Source organism: Athene noctua, chromosome 8 (genome assembly GCF_965140245.1).
Source record: "Athene noctua chromosome 8, bAthNoc1.hap1.1, whole genome shotgun sequence".
Lineage (NCBI taxonomy): Eukaryota > Metazoa > Chordata > Aves > Strigiformes > Strigidae > Athene > Athene noctua.
In genome coordinates this window covers 17,768,757-17,784,044 of record NC_134044.1, presented here as the reverse complement: position 1 = coordinate 17,784,044, position 15,288 = coordinate 17,768,757, and the positions used below count along the sequence as shown (strand labels likewise).

General features: G+C 43.9%; 1 protein-coding gene across 4 annotated transcripts in view; it reads left to right on the top strand.

Annotated features, from left to right (window-relative positions):
- LPP (LIM domain containing preferred translocation partner in lipoma) overlaps positions 1-15,288 on the top strand; it is a 331,834-nt gene that overhangs the window by 117,329 nt on the left and 199,217 nt on the right. For all 4 annotated transcript variants that reach the window (XM_074912516.1, XM_074912519.1, XM_074912517.1 and 1 more), the window contains one exon: positions 9,899-10,112. In XM_074912516.1, coding sequence (XP_074768617.1) covers positions 9,920-10,112 — 193 coding nt within the window. In that variant the 5' untranslated portion in view covers positions 9,899-9,919. The remainder of the gene's footprint in view (positions 1-9,898; positions 10,113-15,288) is intronic.

Here is a 15,288-nt window from a genome sequence, read left to right as displayed (position 1 = left end):
GTTTCTCCCTGGGCTGAGACATATACACACAGCACTCTGCAAAGCTAATACAATTATCTATGTGTCAATATGCTGCCACAGTCCCATTTGGTCCCACTGGGGTCTTGTTGATATCTCACTGCTGAGCTGAATGTCAGTTCTGCACGGTTCTTCCTTGTTTACCGCCAGCATCAGCATCCAGACAGCCTGGGCTTGCTGTGACAGCTTTAACCTTGCCATCTCTTGTTGTCCTGATTTCTTTTCTCTTATGTGGGACTCTTGATAGGCCCAATTCCAGTATGTCTCCATTGGTTGAGAAGTCTAGTCCCTTAACCATTTTATTTGATGGATAAGCTCTGTGTTGCTTGGCAGTGCCTTGCTGAAGTAGGAAGCCAAGTACTGAGCTGTGCTATAGACAAGACAATGAATATGGGCATAGAAGGAATAAAGGCATCTTTTTTTGGCAGAAAATAAATCGTGTTCAGGAAAACAGCATTTGTGTAAGAGAGCTCATAGCTGAGACTCCCAAAATAACCTTTCTGCATCATTTTGCACATTCTTTTGCTGTCCCTGTTAATATATTTCCTCTCTCATTTTATACACAAAATTCCAAAACATCCATCTCAAACTTTTCTTTGGGGTACAGCAGCACCCTCACAAACTTGCAGGTCAGGTTATCACGAAGAGAAGCGTTAAGAATTGGAAGAAATTTGTCTGGCTCAGATCTACCTCCGGGCTTAGCTCTTAAGGTTCAACCACAAACTTTGCTGTATTTGAGTAAGCATTTTGGGCTGGCCAACAGGTCTACCTCCTCCATTGCAATTGCCCTGGGGTGTGTTGTGACTACAAGTAGCTGAGGCCTTGGATTAATGTTTTATCCAATGTGATTACGTTTGGAGTGGCTGAGGATTGTCTCATACCACAGAAGTCAAGAATCGGTCTTCTCTCTGGTGAAACTGTAATGCGGTTGTTAGAGTTGTATTAGATTAGATAGATCTATCTATCTCCAGGGAGTCAGTACTGGCTCTTTGTTTCAATGCACATGGGCCAGTCAAGTTCAATTTATTGGGATTTTAAAGCCTAGTTTGTCATCCAACACCAGGATGTGACATGGCTGTAAAAGGAAGATCTCGTTCATCAGCTTTTATGTGTGTGTTTTGCAGCAGCAGTCAAATTCAAATAGCCTGCATCTAATCCCAAAACTACTAATGCAATTATATTGGGAAAGAAAAGAAGTTTTATGTTTAGTTTGCCCTTCTACCTTTTCCATTGAAGCTGATGCAAGAGAAATGAAGTAAGAAGGAAACTTAAGAAAGGGTAAGTTTTTGGTTGGTATCAAAATTTCCCCAGCAGCAGAGTTTTGGTGTAAGGATTTGTGTGATATTGGGTTGGTATCTGATGAACCATATTCATGGTGACATTAACCTGTGTCAAGCATCTTTGTAGCAGAGAGACCATTCTTTATAATCTCCACTATGGACTTGCTATCTTCTGTTATGCCTGAGTAAAACTGCAGAAGTTATAGTGACTTTATTACATAAAACAAAGTCACATCCCAAACTGGTGTGGATCTGCTGGCAAAAAACCCAAAGGTGGATGCAGCCATGCTGGGAAAAAAACCCTTATTTTGCAAGTATTGGTTATTTAGTTAAAAGAATGGGCACACACTGTGTTCATTTGTGAACCACTGCAAGTAGAGAATAAGGAATATTATATTGTATTGCCAGTAGGTGATATTACTTGCATATCTTAAGTGGGATACAGCTATATTGCTGCAAACCCTTTTGAGTGCAAATAAAGTCACAGCTGGAAGTCGGATTTTAAAGTCATAGAATAATTGATTTTGGAAGTGATCTCTGGAGGTCATCAAGACCAACCCCTTGCTCAGAGCAGGGTGAACTTTGAATTTAAATCAGGTCTTCTGGAGGATCCCCTGGAAATTTGATTGAAGGCAGTAAAGACAGAGTGAGATGATACTAGATTATATGCTTTGAGGAATAATTCAGTACAAGCAGTGCTCTAACTAGGTTTATTACTCTTTTAATTCCTGTGATTACATTAGTGATGTCCCACAGCAAGAAACTGGTGGGTAATTTCAGCCCTGTTTAACTGAAGAAGTAGCTTTGATTTTTATTTATTTGTTTCTTTGGAGGGGATTGATCTGAAGAATTCCAAGCAATTGGAAGAAACTCTGCGTCTAGGGGAAAAGAGAGAGTTGAACTGGCTCCAGCTAACACTTGCTGTGAAAGACTAAAGCAAATCATGAAAAAAATGTCCATTAAACAGTATAAAATGGGTGTAAGCAAAGAAACCTGATCTCAGGAGAAATGTGCCACAAGAAGTCAGAATCCATGTGCATCAGGTTTGCATATGGTCAAGAAGGCAGTCACTGGAGGGTGACAGCATGTTCCATTCCTCTTCTTCATATCTCAGAGTTGCTTGGTATCTCAATTTACTCCTGTTAGCTCTCCACTGCTCACCTGAGCCCCTCGCACAGGATTCTCAGTGCTCAGAGTTGTTCCTGCAGCTTTGTGGTTCTGGTTGCTGATGTGATGTTTGAGGAGCATGAAAGATTAGAGTCAGTTTGCTCCTGGAAGGGTCTGAGGGAAGATCTTCTTTGGACTGGTTAATATTACAGGACTTAAATTTGGTGAGAAGTTGTGCAGATTGGCAATGATTAAGGGAGTTCAAAAGGAATCTCAATTCCCCAAATCACATAATTTCCCATATGATGTAAAATTGATGAGGATAAGTAGTACCATATGGGAAAAACATCCCTGGAGAGCTTGGGCTGAGTTTGTAAGTACCTGTGGCACTTCCTATGTTTGGTTAAAGACCTCTAATGAGACCAGAATTTTGACATTATATCTTCTTCTGGAGGCCACAAGAAGCAGGAAAGCTTCATGGCTAGAGATCATCATCCATAAATAGAGAAATAAATTAATTTAACATTCAAAGGGGAAGAGTGCCAAGAGAAACAAGCAGCTTTGAGAGTTTGTAAAGAGTAAATCTCTCTGGTCAGCCTCAGTTACTGCTTTTGGCTAATCAGTGGAGTGGAGGTGATGAGAACAAACCAAATAAGTGTATTTCAGCAGGGAATTTGGGTTTGTGCTTTGGGGAATTTTAGAAGAAAAAAAAAAGAGGACAATTAAGCCTGGAGTGGAAACATTTAGTCTCGTGGGTTGCACCTCTAACTGAAAGGGGCAACGTGTGGCATTATTTTGCATCATAAAGGGTGTCCTCTTGGTTCAGTGCTAGAGCGGATCTTGCAGTTGGAAGGTGAAGTTTGAAGTTTTCTCTTTGAGTTCTTTTACATGGACGAAAGAGAAGGAAGAGTGGTGAGAATGCAGTCTGCCTTTCTACACATGGCTCTTGTAAGCCCTGAGAGACAAACTTGGGTTATCCAGGGAAGGGGATGTCTTGATCGTGTTCCTGAATAGTATCAGAGAGAAGGCACGGTAGGACTTTCAGTTGCATCTACTGTCAGCAAACAAGGTCTTGATTCTCTGTACCTGGTCAGTCCCTTGGCCTTAAGAGTGATGGTTAGCTGTGCTCGAGTGATAGTAAGAACATTATGGACTTACATCAAGCCAGTGGATTTAGGAAGGAGTGGGATGGAAGACAGAGCAGACTGTCTGGAAGCACTGACTGTTGCTCGTTTTTTGTTAAACACTGTTACTACCCACTATGAAGCATTAGCTTAATTAACAAAGTCTTCTGTCTTGGCAAAGTCTGTCAACATCCAAGGAGTATTTGATCCATGTTATAAATATGAAAATGAAATGAAGATTTATTTGGGTACAGTCTAATCACAGAAGAGCCAGCCTGTCTCAGAGATGAATGTACTAACAGTTTCAAGAGTAGACAAATTGGTACTTTACCTTTCCTTTGCTTATCTGATGCGAGGCTAAATTGACTTGGAACCCTCTTTGTTTTACCTTTGCTTCTCAAAGGTGAATGACATCCTGTAATTAAAAGCAAAACCAAGCACTTATGCCCACACATTAAAAAAAAAAAAAAGGGGGGGGGGAGGAACAAAAAAACCTTGTCAGGCTTTTATTACTGCCTGGTATTATCTTCTATTGATATTCCTGGTCTGACATTTTTAGATAATGCGGTCTCATCTTGGGATTCGTGGATTCCAGTTCCTCTGCTGCGGTGTATTCTTTCATGGTTAGAATTTTCTGAACTCAGGGCATTAAGATTGTCCTAATGATAGAACCAGAGCACACTGTTTTTCTTATTTATGCAGCGTGATTTCACTCTTTGCTCTTAATGTTATTTATCATGGTTAGTCCAGTCTTATCCTCTGCCTCCAAAAGTAGGTGATGACTAATGCATCCAAGGAAGGAAGGATAACAGAATCTCGGGCAGCCACAGCTTATTTCAGTCTGTTTTTTGTCTTTGATATTATTCATCATTTTACCCCTTCCATTTTAAGTTACCATTCTTGAAAAAATGGTCTTATGTTAGCATCCACCATTTCATAAAAGGTAGCTGAAAAATTGAGGAGAGTTCAGAGTAAATATAAATGAATGAATCAAGAGTAATCTGCTCTTTACAGTGAGTTTAATTGATACTTAATTATAATGTTTTGATTTGATTTAACCAGTGACCTGGCTGTGTTGTGAAAGGATCTGCTTAAGGAAAAGAGGCAGGTCTGTAATGCAGATGACAGGAGTGTAACAAAATCCAGTGGTTGGAAATGGAGCTAGATAAATTTAAAGCCAGACACAAAGGAGAAGCTGTAATTACGGTGCTTAATTGCTTGCCCAAACAATTTACCTAATGCTGTGGTGAATTCTCTAATACTTCCATTCTTTCAGTTGAAGCTATGTGTCCTTTATAAGAAATATTCTATAGCTCAACAAAAACTTTGTGGAGTAATAGTTCGGTAGAGTTCAGTGCCCTACACAGTGCAGAAGGGGCAGACGAGATGATCAATGAGAAGGGTTTTCAAAGACATTATGTTAGGAAGATTTAGGAGATGTTTGTCTGGGATGGGGCAGTGAATTTGGATAGTGCCAAAGTGGTCAGTAATAAGGAGTCACAGGAAAAGCTTGTAGCAGCCATATCAGAAGTGGAGCTGTTGAGTTACTGCTCACCAAGGAGGATGTCTGTGTGTGAGAGTGGCAGGCAGAAATGCAGAAGTCTTCTGCCAAGAGAGAGGGAGATATGGCACTGATGGGGGAGCAAGAGGTTGCTGCCCCTCTGGGCAGGGGCACGGGCTCTGATGGCAAAAGTTGTTCCAGCCTGACTGTGTTAAATGTTGAGGGGCTAGATTTATTCAGGTTTGCTAGGAAGGGGCTTGTTGAATGCAAACCATGCCTGATTAATTACTTGGGGAAGAAATGTAGGGGAAACTGCAGATTTAACTTAGAGTTTAATTTTTTACCGAGAGCTTGGTGGTCCAGCCATTGACTTGAGCATCCAAGGAGCAGTAATAGGTGGCTTGTCCGGCAAAAGGATGGTGAGACGCGCTATTCTCCAGTGGGGGGGATTGTTTCTGAAGAACCAAAGTGATCAGATTGGGTTTGGTAGATTTTCATTCTATATGCTGTTACCCTCGAAGGATGAGCTTGCTGTATTCACCCTTAGAGATGGGTAATGCAGCTATTTTAACAGCTCCCTCCCTGACAGCCAAGGTGAGTGGATGCACTTCACGACATTATGTTGTGCCAGTGTGCATGCTCCTAGAATGATTTTTCTGGTCCTGCTTCTTTGGTTCCCCCAGCTCATCAATATTGATGCTCCTTTTGTTGTGTTTTACCTGTTCCTTGGTTCTCTCAATATGGTTTGTTCTTTTTATGCTCTCAGTTTCTCAGTGACTTTAGCCTTCTTGCAGCCACTGACTTCTGCAATCCTCCACATCCCACATTTAGTTTGAAACTTCTGAAAACAATACTTTTTACTGTAGAACTGGCAGAAGTAACTTTTTTGAAGGAAACACCTGAAAGACAAAAGTGAAACGTGGTTGCTGGTTGTGTTTGCTGGCTAGACAGAAAAGCACTGCCTTTACTTAGTGGAGGTGCTCACCCAAGTGTGGGAACCACAGCGATGCAGAGCTGGTGGCATATGTAAGAGTAAGTTTAGAGTAAGAGAACTGGTTGTAAGCCCAGGTTTTTCTGTGCTGTTTTGTTTACTTGTCCACATCACAAAATGTTCATCTGTTTTGCTCTAAAGAAGCTTCTGATTGAAAACAAGGCAATATTGCAGGGAATGGTGGGGAGCACTGATGACTTTGCCTGAATTAGCCAGGGTGCTCCACCATGGGAGAAGTCTGCAGAGACAGGTGGAGGGCTGTGCCCATCTGCAAGCCACTGTCCCTTATATTTTGCCTTGCTTTTGGCCTTTTACCAGATGAAAAAACGGGGGGAAAATAACAGCAAATCCAGAAGTTTAGCTACTGTTGTTAGAGAGATTCATTCATTTTCTTAGATGAGGAAAAGGGAACTTGCTGAAAACGTTGTCAAGGCACAGATAGAAAAATGAGTGACAGCAAATGCATAACAGAAATGAGAGGGAAAGAAAGAGGAAGAGAAAAAACTAACGGGGAAACAATTTGAAAATACCACCACCAAAACAAATGCATTAGAGGGTAGCTGAGAGGGAGTTGCGTGCCAGCTTACAGTCAGCAATTGAGTTATAGCAGTGTGGTCTTCATGCTCCCAAACTGTCCATAAGAGCAGTCTGCTTTTTAAGCTTGTTCACTGAGATTCACATCATCTTCAGCCATCCCCAGCACTGTGCAACCTGGCTACTGAAGCAGATACTCTTGGTTTGTGCATCACTCAACCCATCCCTGCCATCAGCCTGGCAGCCCATGAGAGCTCAGTGGGACCAAAGCGTATTGTCTGGGAGGTCGTTAAGGAAAAACTAGGGAGCTGACAGAACAGGAATGAAGATAATCTGGTCAGTTCTGAGATTTTTTTTTTTTTTGCTTTGAATCACTGTGGAGGTAAAGTCTCAGGCCTGAGGGTGCTTCACTCAGCAGGACGCTTTCATATGAAATGTCAGGCCAGGGGCTGAAAACCTGTGAGAATAAAACTCTAGGATGCTTTTAGCAGTGGGTAAGTTATAGTCATCTTTGTATGTAATAACCCTGCAGAGTGCAGAGTTGTCCTGTTTAGCTCTTAAGGCTGAATGCCCTCATTGTTTTCTGCTCTTAAAACCTAGATAGTTGCCTGAGTTTTATTGCTGTGTTTTACATTTTTGAAGGATGTGGGAGGAGGAGGCAGCAGTGTAGGTGAATCTTACTACTCAAGTGGGAGTTGTTTTCTAGGTCTGTCAGGGCTGGTGTTGGTAACGGGAAGTACCAGGCAGTGGGAGCGTGGTTCGCGTGCCCTCCACCCCCACCCGTTGTGGCTGGTTTCCTCTCCAGCCCTGTGGGGAGGACCTGCCTTTCACTTCTTGCTTTCAGAATGATGCTCCCCACTGATGATGTGAGGTCAGAAGGCAGGCATATGTGGGAGGGAAAGTTGTGTCCTTTCAGCTCGACCTTGGATGCTTGTCCATCTCCAGGGTGCTCCTGCCATGCCCCATCTGCCTCATTTCTAGCCAGTCCCTCTGTGCTGGCCCTGGTGGCTTCCCTTCACTGGTATCAGATGTCTAGCACAACAGGCTCATCCGTCAGTGATAGGGATCGTGAAACCACTGCACGCCTGCCAAGCAGTCAGACACGGTGAGGAAGAGTCACAAGTGTTGGGGCTGATGTTTGGCACTTGCCAGTTCCTCTGCCACACAAGGAGGTGGAAGATGACCACAAGTTGCCTATCTCCTAGTGCTGAGTCAGACATTGGGACTTTAAGTAGACATGACTTCTCAAGTAGAAAACCTGTTACCTGGAGCAAACTTACTGGGCTGGAATAAGCACACAGATAGATATATACACATTAGTTTTAACAGTCATTGCTGTTAGCTAGAGGTACTGTCTGCACACTGCGATATGGAAACCGTGTTCCTTTCCCCCAAACTGTCTCAGCATTGCTAACAGCATATTGCTAGGACAAGGTTATCCATGCAGGAACCTACAGGGCTGCTTTCTCTAATTTATACCCAAAGGCGGTCTTTGATAAAGAACTCAACTGTATTTGCTCCACCATGATGCTTGTAGGATGCAGGATGAGTTGGCAAAATAGGTCTGCTCCTATGTCCCAACAGCTTAGTCTTGATGTTTCTAGTGATGTGTGAGCCCAAATTAGGAGAAAGGGGAAGTGAAGTGTGGTTTCAGCTTAGTTTTCTCTAGGTAGACTTAAATATGCTATCAGAATATGCTTTTTTCCTGACTAAATGATCCTTATAATCTTGGGGGCTGCTTGAAGAGCTCAGTGTTGTTTGTTTCTCTGAGAAGCATGTATGCATGGAAGTCTTAGCTGTGAGGCGCCAAGGATATGCCCAGATAGGCTAGGAGTGAACCTGTGACTGAATTCGTGCGTGGTATCCATGAGCTCTGTGGGCTGTACTCCTCTTTAGAGCTTTAGAAGTACCTCTGCATGACCCATTCAGATAGACGGCTGCATCCATGACCACAGAGCTGTAGCTCTGTGGACTTTGGTCATGATTTCACTCCAAGGGGGTCTAAACCTGCCAGAGGCCACCCTGTGTCTGTTCCCTTTCCTCTTCCCACCCTGAGCTCAGAACTGTTCACACCAGCTAGTACAGCCCTTTGCTGCTGCACTCAGCAGAGCTACAACTCTCCTGCATCTCAGCCCTGGCAGATTGCGCTCAGTGCTGCAGTTCGAGACCACCTCTGCAATTCCAGCAGTCCCTCTGCTTTGTCCTGTTGTTCCCAGATGGAAGTGCTTTTCTGCTATGTCAGTCTGCTAATGTCTCCCATGGCCTAGTGCTATCTCTTGCACTGATCCTTTTCCATGAACAAATCTTCCCTGATCAGGTTGCAGCTGCTTGCTGTTTTCAGTAGACTTGAGGCATCCTGACACCAAAGAAGATCGTGGGCAGAAGTGACAGGGTGCTCAAGAGCTCCAAAATTAGCATTGACTTTTGTCTGTGTGGGGTCTTAATTTCTTCATCACATCTCAAATCCAGCTCTGTAGGACCTTTTGATGGTACTGTAGGACCATCACTGCTACCCAGCAAGTGTGGGTTGTGCGTGGTGAAAAGCACTTGTTCATTGCAACAAACAGGGTTTTTTTATGGGCAACATTTTCAGCAGCATCTGAGTCCAGTTCTCAAAAGTGATGTAGGCTTTTAAGAGGCCAAAGCCAAGATTTTCATAAATAAGTAATGTTTTGGGCTGCCTCTCTTTTCTGTTACACAAGTCGAGATGTCTAAAAGGAGCCTGGTTGTCAGCAGTTGTGGGATTCTGGCATTTTTTCAGAATTAACATGCTTTTAAAATACCTTAAGCTGGACATTCAGAAATGGAGGCATCAAGAATGATCAGCTGCATTTGATATCCTTTTTATTAAAAGTTTGAATGAAAATCACTGGGACATGGGATCCTAAATGACATGTGAAAAACTGCTAAAGGTGTTATTTTGGAAGTGTGTCTGCCTATCTGCAAGTACACTTGTCCACAGAGCACCTGCACTGTTGTACGTTAATGTATTCACAAAAGCCTAACAGGGAAAGGTAAATATATCACTACTATGCTGAATGGGTGGTGTGGGTGATGGGCTTCTCCAGGGTATCAGCCTGCCTCTGCTTCAGTGTGAAAAGGAAAACAGCAATGCTTTTTGCACATGCCAGTGATGACCTGATCAGTAATTTTTACCTCCTGGAGAAAGAAATAAAAACTTTTATCTTAAGTCTTATACATTAGGACCAATATATTTAAAGGTAAGCATGCACAGGTTAAATGTGTTGAAGGGTTTTGTAGGTTTGATTTTATAAACTGGTAAAGTAGTAGGTTTGCAACTGTATTTCCCTAGCCTAAATTCCTTAAGTGTGTCTCTCTTTAGCTCTCCTCTCAGATCTGAACCATGTCCCACCCATCCTGGCTGCCACCCAAGAGTACCAACGAGCCTGTTGGTCACGTTACTGCAAGGATGGAGACCACACACACCTTTGGGACTCCCAGCATCTCAGTGTCCACCCAGCAGACGCCAAAGAAGTTTGCCCCTGTTGTTGCCCCCAAGCCAAAGTACAACCCATACAAGCAACCGGGAGGTGATGGTAAGTATTTATTTTTTTAGGAAGGAACCATAACTGTCTAATTCAGAGGGATTGACTGCAAACACAAGCTGTTCTTGACTTGCTCTTTGTTGATGAGTTTGTGGGAGCCTCCTTGTTTCAGATCATTCAAATCAATAAGAATGTGAAGGTATCTCTTGCCCTTGCTCTGGCTAGCTATCCTCCTGAGAGTTGCAGGGCTGGGGGAGGACATGGGGACAGATCTTTCTTTTTTTTAATTGGAAGCAGATGTCCTGTGTCCAAGACTGGTACTTTTCAAGAGGTTTTGCTTGTTTGGTCTCTTCTGGCATGTGTTGATCCAAGGAGCTTGAACAACCCTTTTCAGTGTTGGTTCTTTCATCCCAGCGCAATGGGAATCCTTTACACACATGGGGTTGAGCTATGGGAGTATGGGTATAAATGGGTGGTAGGGTGTGAGTTTGGCAGAATGAGTCTAGGAGTGCTTCCTCTCCAGCCTTGCTGGTTTGGTTCAGTTTTATTTTCATCCTCTTCTCTCTACTATGGAACATTTTTGAATATGAACTAATTTAATGAAATAATTCTGAGGGTATTTACATGACCATTGCAATAGCCTTTGTTGGGTGTGGGAGCTGGATTCCTGACTTGTGGATACATGGAAGGAGGGAGTTCCCAGCAGTGGAAGCGCATGACTGGGAGCACCTCTGGGGTTTGCAACTGGAAACCTGCCAGCTGGAGCACCCAGGAGGCCCCTGTCTGACAGTGGAGAGCATGATGGAACCTTACTGCAGCAGAAACTACGTGGAAGCTAGGGAGTTTAGGAGGGAGTGGTATCTGTCTTAGCAGAGTAGTGACTTTTCTATTCCTGGTGATTTACTATGGTTAAAAATCAGTGGAAAACTCCTCCCTTTCTTCCTCTCCATCCTCCAGCCAAAGAACAACTTAGTTGTATTCAAGAAAATTGCCAAACCAGCTTTTGATTTTTGTTTTTGGATGCTCTACTTTGTTCCATCACTGTTTTTCCCTCTTTTGTGTGGAATGCAGTAAGATAAATGTCATCTGTATCTTTTTTTCCATTTTCTACTGTATCTTTTGAAAGCATATGCATTTTCAGGAAGACTACAGAATAATGGAAAGGAGAAAGAAAAACAAAGCAGCATATTGAATCTTGCACTTGAGCGATTCTCTAAAGTTAAGGACATTTTGTAGGAAAGTTGGAAAAGTCTGACAAGTGTTTTGGTTTTTTTCCTCTGCCACTCTAACTTTGGAGAATTCAGAACGAAAAAAGAAAATGTGTTGGTGGGGAAAAGCGAAGTCATATGCACCTGTTCTGTTGCCTTCAGTAACAAAACATTAGCGAGTAAGAGGAAGAGAAAGACATTTGGAATTAAAAAAGCAAAAAAAAATCCATTTCTGAAGTGCAATGAAAATGTCACCTTCAAGTCAATTGGAAATTCTTACTTTTCTAATTCTCTTAAAATTTAAAATAATAGAAAATGACACTTTTTTTTTTTCCTCTAGGAAATCTGTTGTTGATCAGCCACCATTTTTTTGTGAAAAAAAATGTCAGTATGTCTTAATTGTCAGTGCTTTAGTGATTGTAGATCCAATTATATGTGACACAAGAACATTATCACATTCTAAAAAATTATTTGTTTCTTGGTGTTTGGGGAAAGAAGCTTTCCCTAAGAGCAGAGCAGGCATTCCAGGCCGAGAAGGGGACATTTCTTGTTCAACCCTGATGACCCAGTCCCACAAGCAGCTGAGCATTGCCATGTCTGTTAGAAACTGGGAGACATCAGGAGCTCACAGGGGACTTTTCCAGTGCTAATCCCTTGCCTTGTCTGATGCTGGGCTTTTGGAGATCTCATCGTTATCTGACAAGCCTGGAAGAGCTAAGGGTTGGCCAAGACCTGGTCAGGCACTGGCTTAGTGAAGTGACAGCATGCCTGCAGCTTAAGCTAATCCACTTTCAGAAGGTGACACGCTGCTGGTCGGTGTCAGCAGCCAGTGCAAAGCCATTAGCCCAGCCGTATATAACCCTGAGAACATGAGGCTTCTGGGATCTGGCAGGCAAGAGGAGGACAGTAAGAAAATATTTAGCCCAACGTGCTTCATTCACTCTCTATTGCTCCCTTCTCTCCTCCAGGCTCCCTAATTGTTTTTTCAATGACCTCCATTGTTTTTGCAGCAATAATTCATCCTGGGGGACGACTCCATGCCCCACTGGTTCCCTGCATAAAGGGGCACTGTGAGTCATTTTGCCTAAATTTGTTCTCTGTTGCTCACAGGTCTTTCCCATCTGGTTAGCCATGAATCTGTAGGTGGAAGAGCTGCAGAATCCCCTTGCACACCCTGGTGTGTTTTCATCCCTCCTGCCTCACCAGAGCTGCTTCACTGAAGGCACATGGGCTTTCTGCTCAGTGTGCGGGTAGCACGTAGTGCAGCATCCTTCTGCTGGAGATGAGCGTGAGCAGTGACACCGCTCCAGGGAAGGGCTGTCCCAGGGCAGCCACGGGGCACATCACAGCCTGGCACAGCCTTGCTTGTCCCAGCTGTGTCACCGGTGTTACTTCCCCACTACCAAAGGCTGCATGGATGGTATCAGGAATCTCTCTGGGAGACCAGTAAATTCTGTTCCTGCTAATTTCTTCAGCTCATTGCTTTTAATATTTGGGAAAATGCAGCCTCTGGCCTTGTGTTTCTTGATTATTACGTCACTCACACATAGCAGGTCTGCTCACGCGGTTTTATTTCTTGATCACATTGAAAGTGGGGGGGAAAGACACTGGAGTGACAGGCTGTGGAGCAGGACCTGTGTGCACAGGGCAGGATTGCCTTTACCCTCCTCTCCCTTGCACCAAGGCATTTCCTTGGTCTCACCTTGGTTTTGATTTTGTTTCTTTTCCCCCAACATCCACACAAAAATCAGCCAGAATGTGCTGATTCAAAGCTACTCAGTGGAACTTGAAAAGAAGTTTGAAATGGTTAAATGACTGAAAAAAGTGGAATTGCAACAGCCTTTAATGTGACTTGAAGCACTCAAGGTGTATGTGGTTTAGACCAGCTAAGTGAGCAATTTTCCTAGTGCTGCCAGCCCCCCCTCCTTGCTGTTTGCCATGCTGACTCACTGTGACTTGATTCAAACTAGATTTATCAATTCATCAAATCAGAGACCCTGTCTTGCTGTCACAGAGATCCATTTGGGGGTCCCAGGCATGACTTCAGTAGTAGTAGTAATAATAATAATAAAGACAACCACAGCTCTGATTATTATCCTGTATGGGTATCTGCTGTGCAGCTAGCCAAAGAGGCAGGCACAGATGTGTTTTTATAGGTCCTGCAAACACCAAACCAGACTTCCACATGCTGTGGTCTGGGCTGGGTTTCTGGAGGATTTAGTGCTCATGTTCCCCACTGTGACAGCTCACGGGGGATTAACCTTGCCTGATCCTGGAAGGCATGAGCACCATAGTCCCCAGGATGTACAGGTGCCCAATGTCTTAGTTCTGTATTTAACCCACAGAGGGAGAAGATCTGTTTGAGCTTGGGGAAGATGGTTTTCTACAAGATAAACAAGAGTGCATGGGGAGGAAGTGTAGCTGCTAATGAGTTAGGCTGGAAATCAAAATTAGATGTCCAGATATTTGATCACTGGCTCTAAAAGAGTTCAGCCAGGGCCAAGGGTGGTCCTTGGATGGAGCTGAATATGTTTGAAGTTTGAGAGCATCTTCTCTTCATGTTGCGGGAAGGTGGGTCCTGAGATGCATGAGACATCATTCAGCCACGGGTCCTGACAGTCCACTTCCTATATTTAGCTCCTTTCTCTGTGTTCATCTGTGTGGTGTTACCTGTCTCCTCCCTCTGTTCCTCAGCAGACCCTGTCCAACAGTGTGCATAAGAGGTCTTGTCCTCTGTACTTGCTGAGCAAAAAAAATCTCTTAAGCAAAATAATGCCTTTTTCCAAGGAGATGGTATTAATTTTGTTTCCTTTAAAAGCATTGGATGCCCCACTATTGGAAGTGCTCAAGGTCAGGTTGGATGGGGCTTTGAGCAACCTGATTTAGATGTTCCTACTGATGGCAGGAAGGTTGGATTAGATGATCTTTGAAGGTCCCTTCCAACCCAAATATGTCTGTGATTGCCCTCCCTCCATTCCCTGCAGCTCATTTCTCTCCTGCTCTCCAGCTTTTACACTTAAATTGGTATTTCAGCATCTTCAACAGAGCTGGGGCCTTGGGGAAATGCTGCCACACAGCTGTTCCCATCTATGCTGGGCTCAGGAAGATGGAGAAGATTTATAGCTTGCACATGAAGCAAATTGCCTTTTCTCCTCTTTTCCCTAGTCCCAGAAAATAGGGCCTCACCCTCTAGGGCAGACTAAGGAGGTGTCTGACACAGAGCAAGGTTGGTGATGGTTGATCCACCGGCTTTGTGTGCGCTGTGGTGGGGTTAGGGGCAGCAGCGCTGGCACGATCTTGCACACTCCATGGCACAGAGAGGAGAGCTGGCAGCTGCTCCCAAATGAGTGCCGACAGGGCAGTCAAGGTATGCTGGAGTGGCGCTGGGGGTTGAGGACAAAATCAGGAGTTCAAAAATGTGTGAAAATCTGTTGTCAGTCTGAGACACTCAGAAGAGCCTGAGCTGGGGGTCTTCGGGCTGTTGGATGGCTTGAGTGCAATGAGTGGCAACGTTTACAGTGTGATTTGCCTTTTTGTTTGGATCCTTTTGGTTTCAAGCTTGTTTTCATAGCTGCAAAAGCTCTTTTCCCCTTGCCTTTTCCCCTCCCCTCCAAATAAAACTCTGCAGACATGAAGCAGTGCAAGTTCAGGAGAAACTATACTGTGCTGATGTGGGTTGAGCACAGCTGGTGAGAAGCCCAGCTGCGTTGCAGGGTTGGGCTTTCCAGTCATGTGTGGTCACTCAAAGGGTGATTTGATCATGTCAGGGAAGGGAACGAGTCCATGCTCTCCTACAGAGAAGTCCCAGATCATTGCTTGGCACCCAGTAGGTCTCCTGGTCCTGCAAAGATGACTGTCTCCACACCCAAGAAACCAAGTTCCTCATATTCTTGCAATGTCTTTCATTCATATAAATCTGACCATGCATGTTTCTCAAGCTGCCTGAGACAGACTGAGATACCGCAATGCCAACCCTGGCCAGAAAATGATGTGCAGACAGCATCCCTCTGGGACAGTTG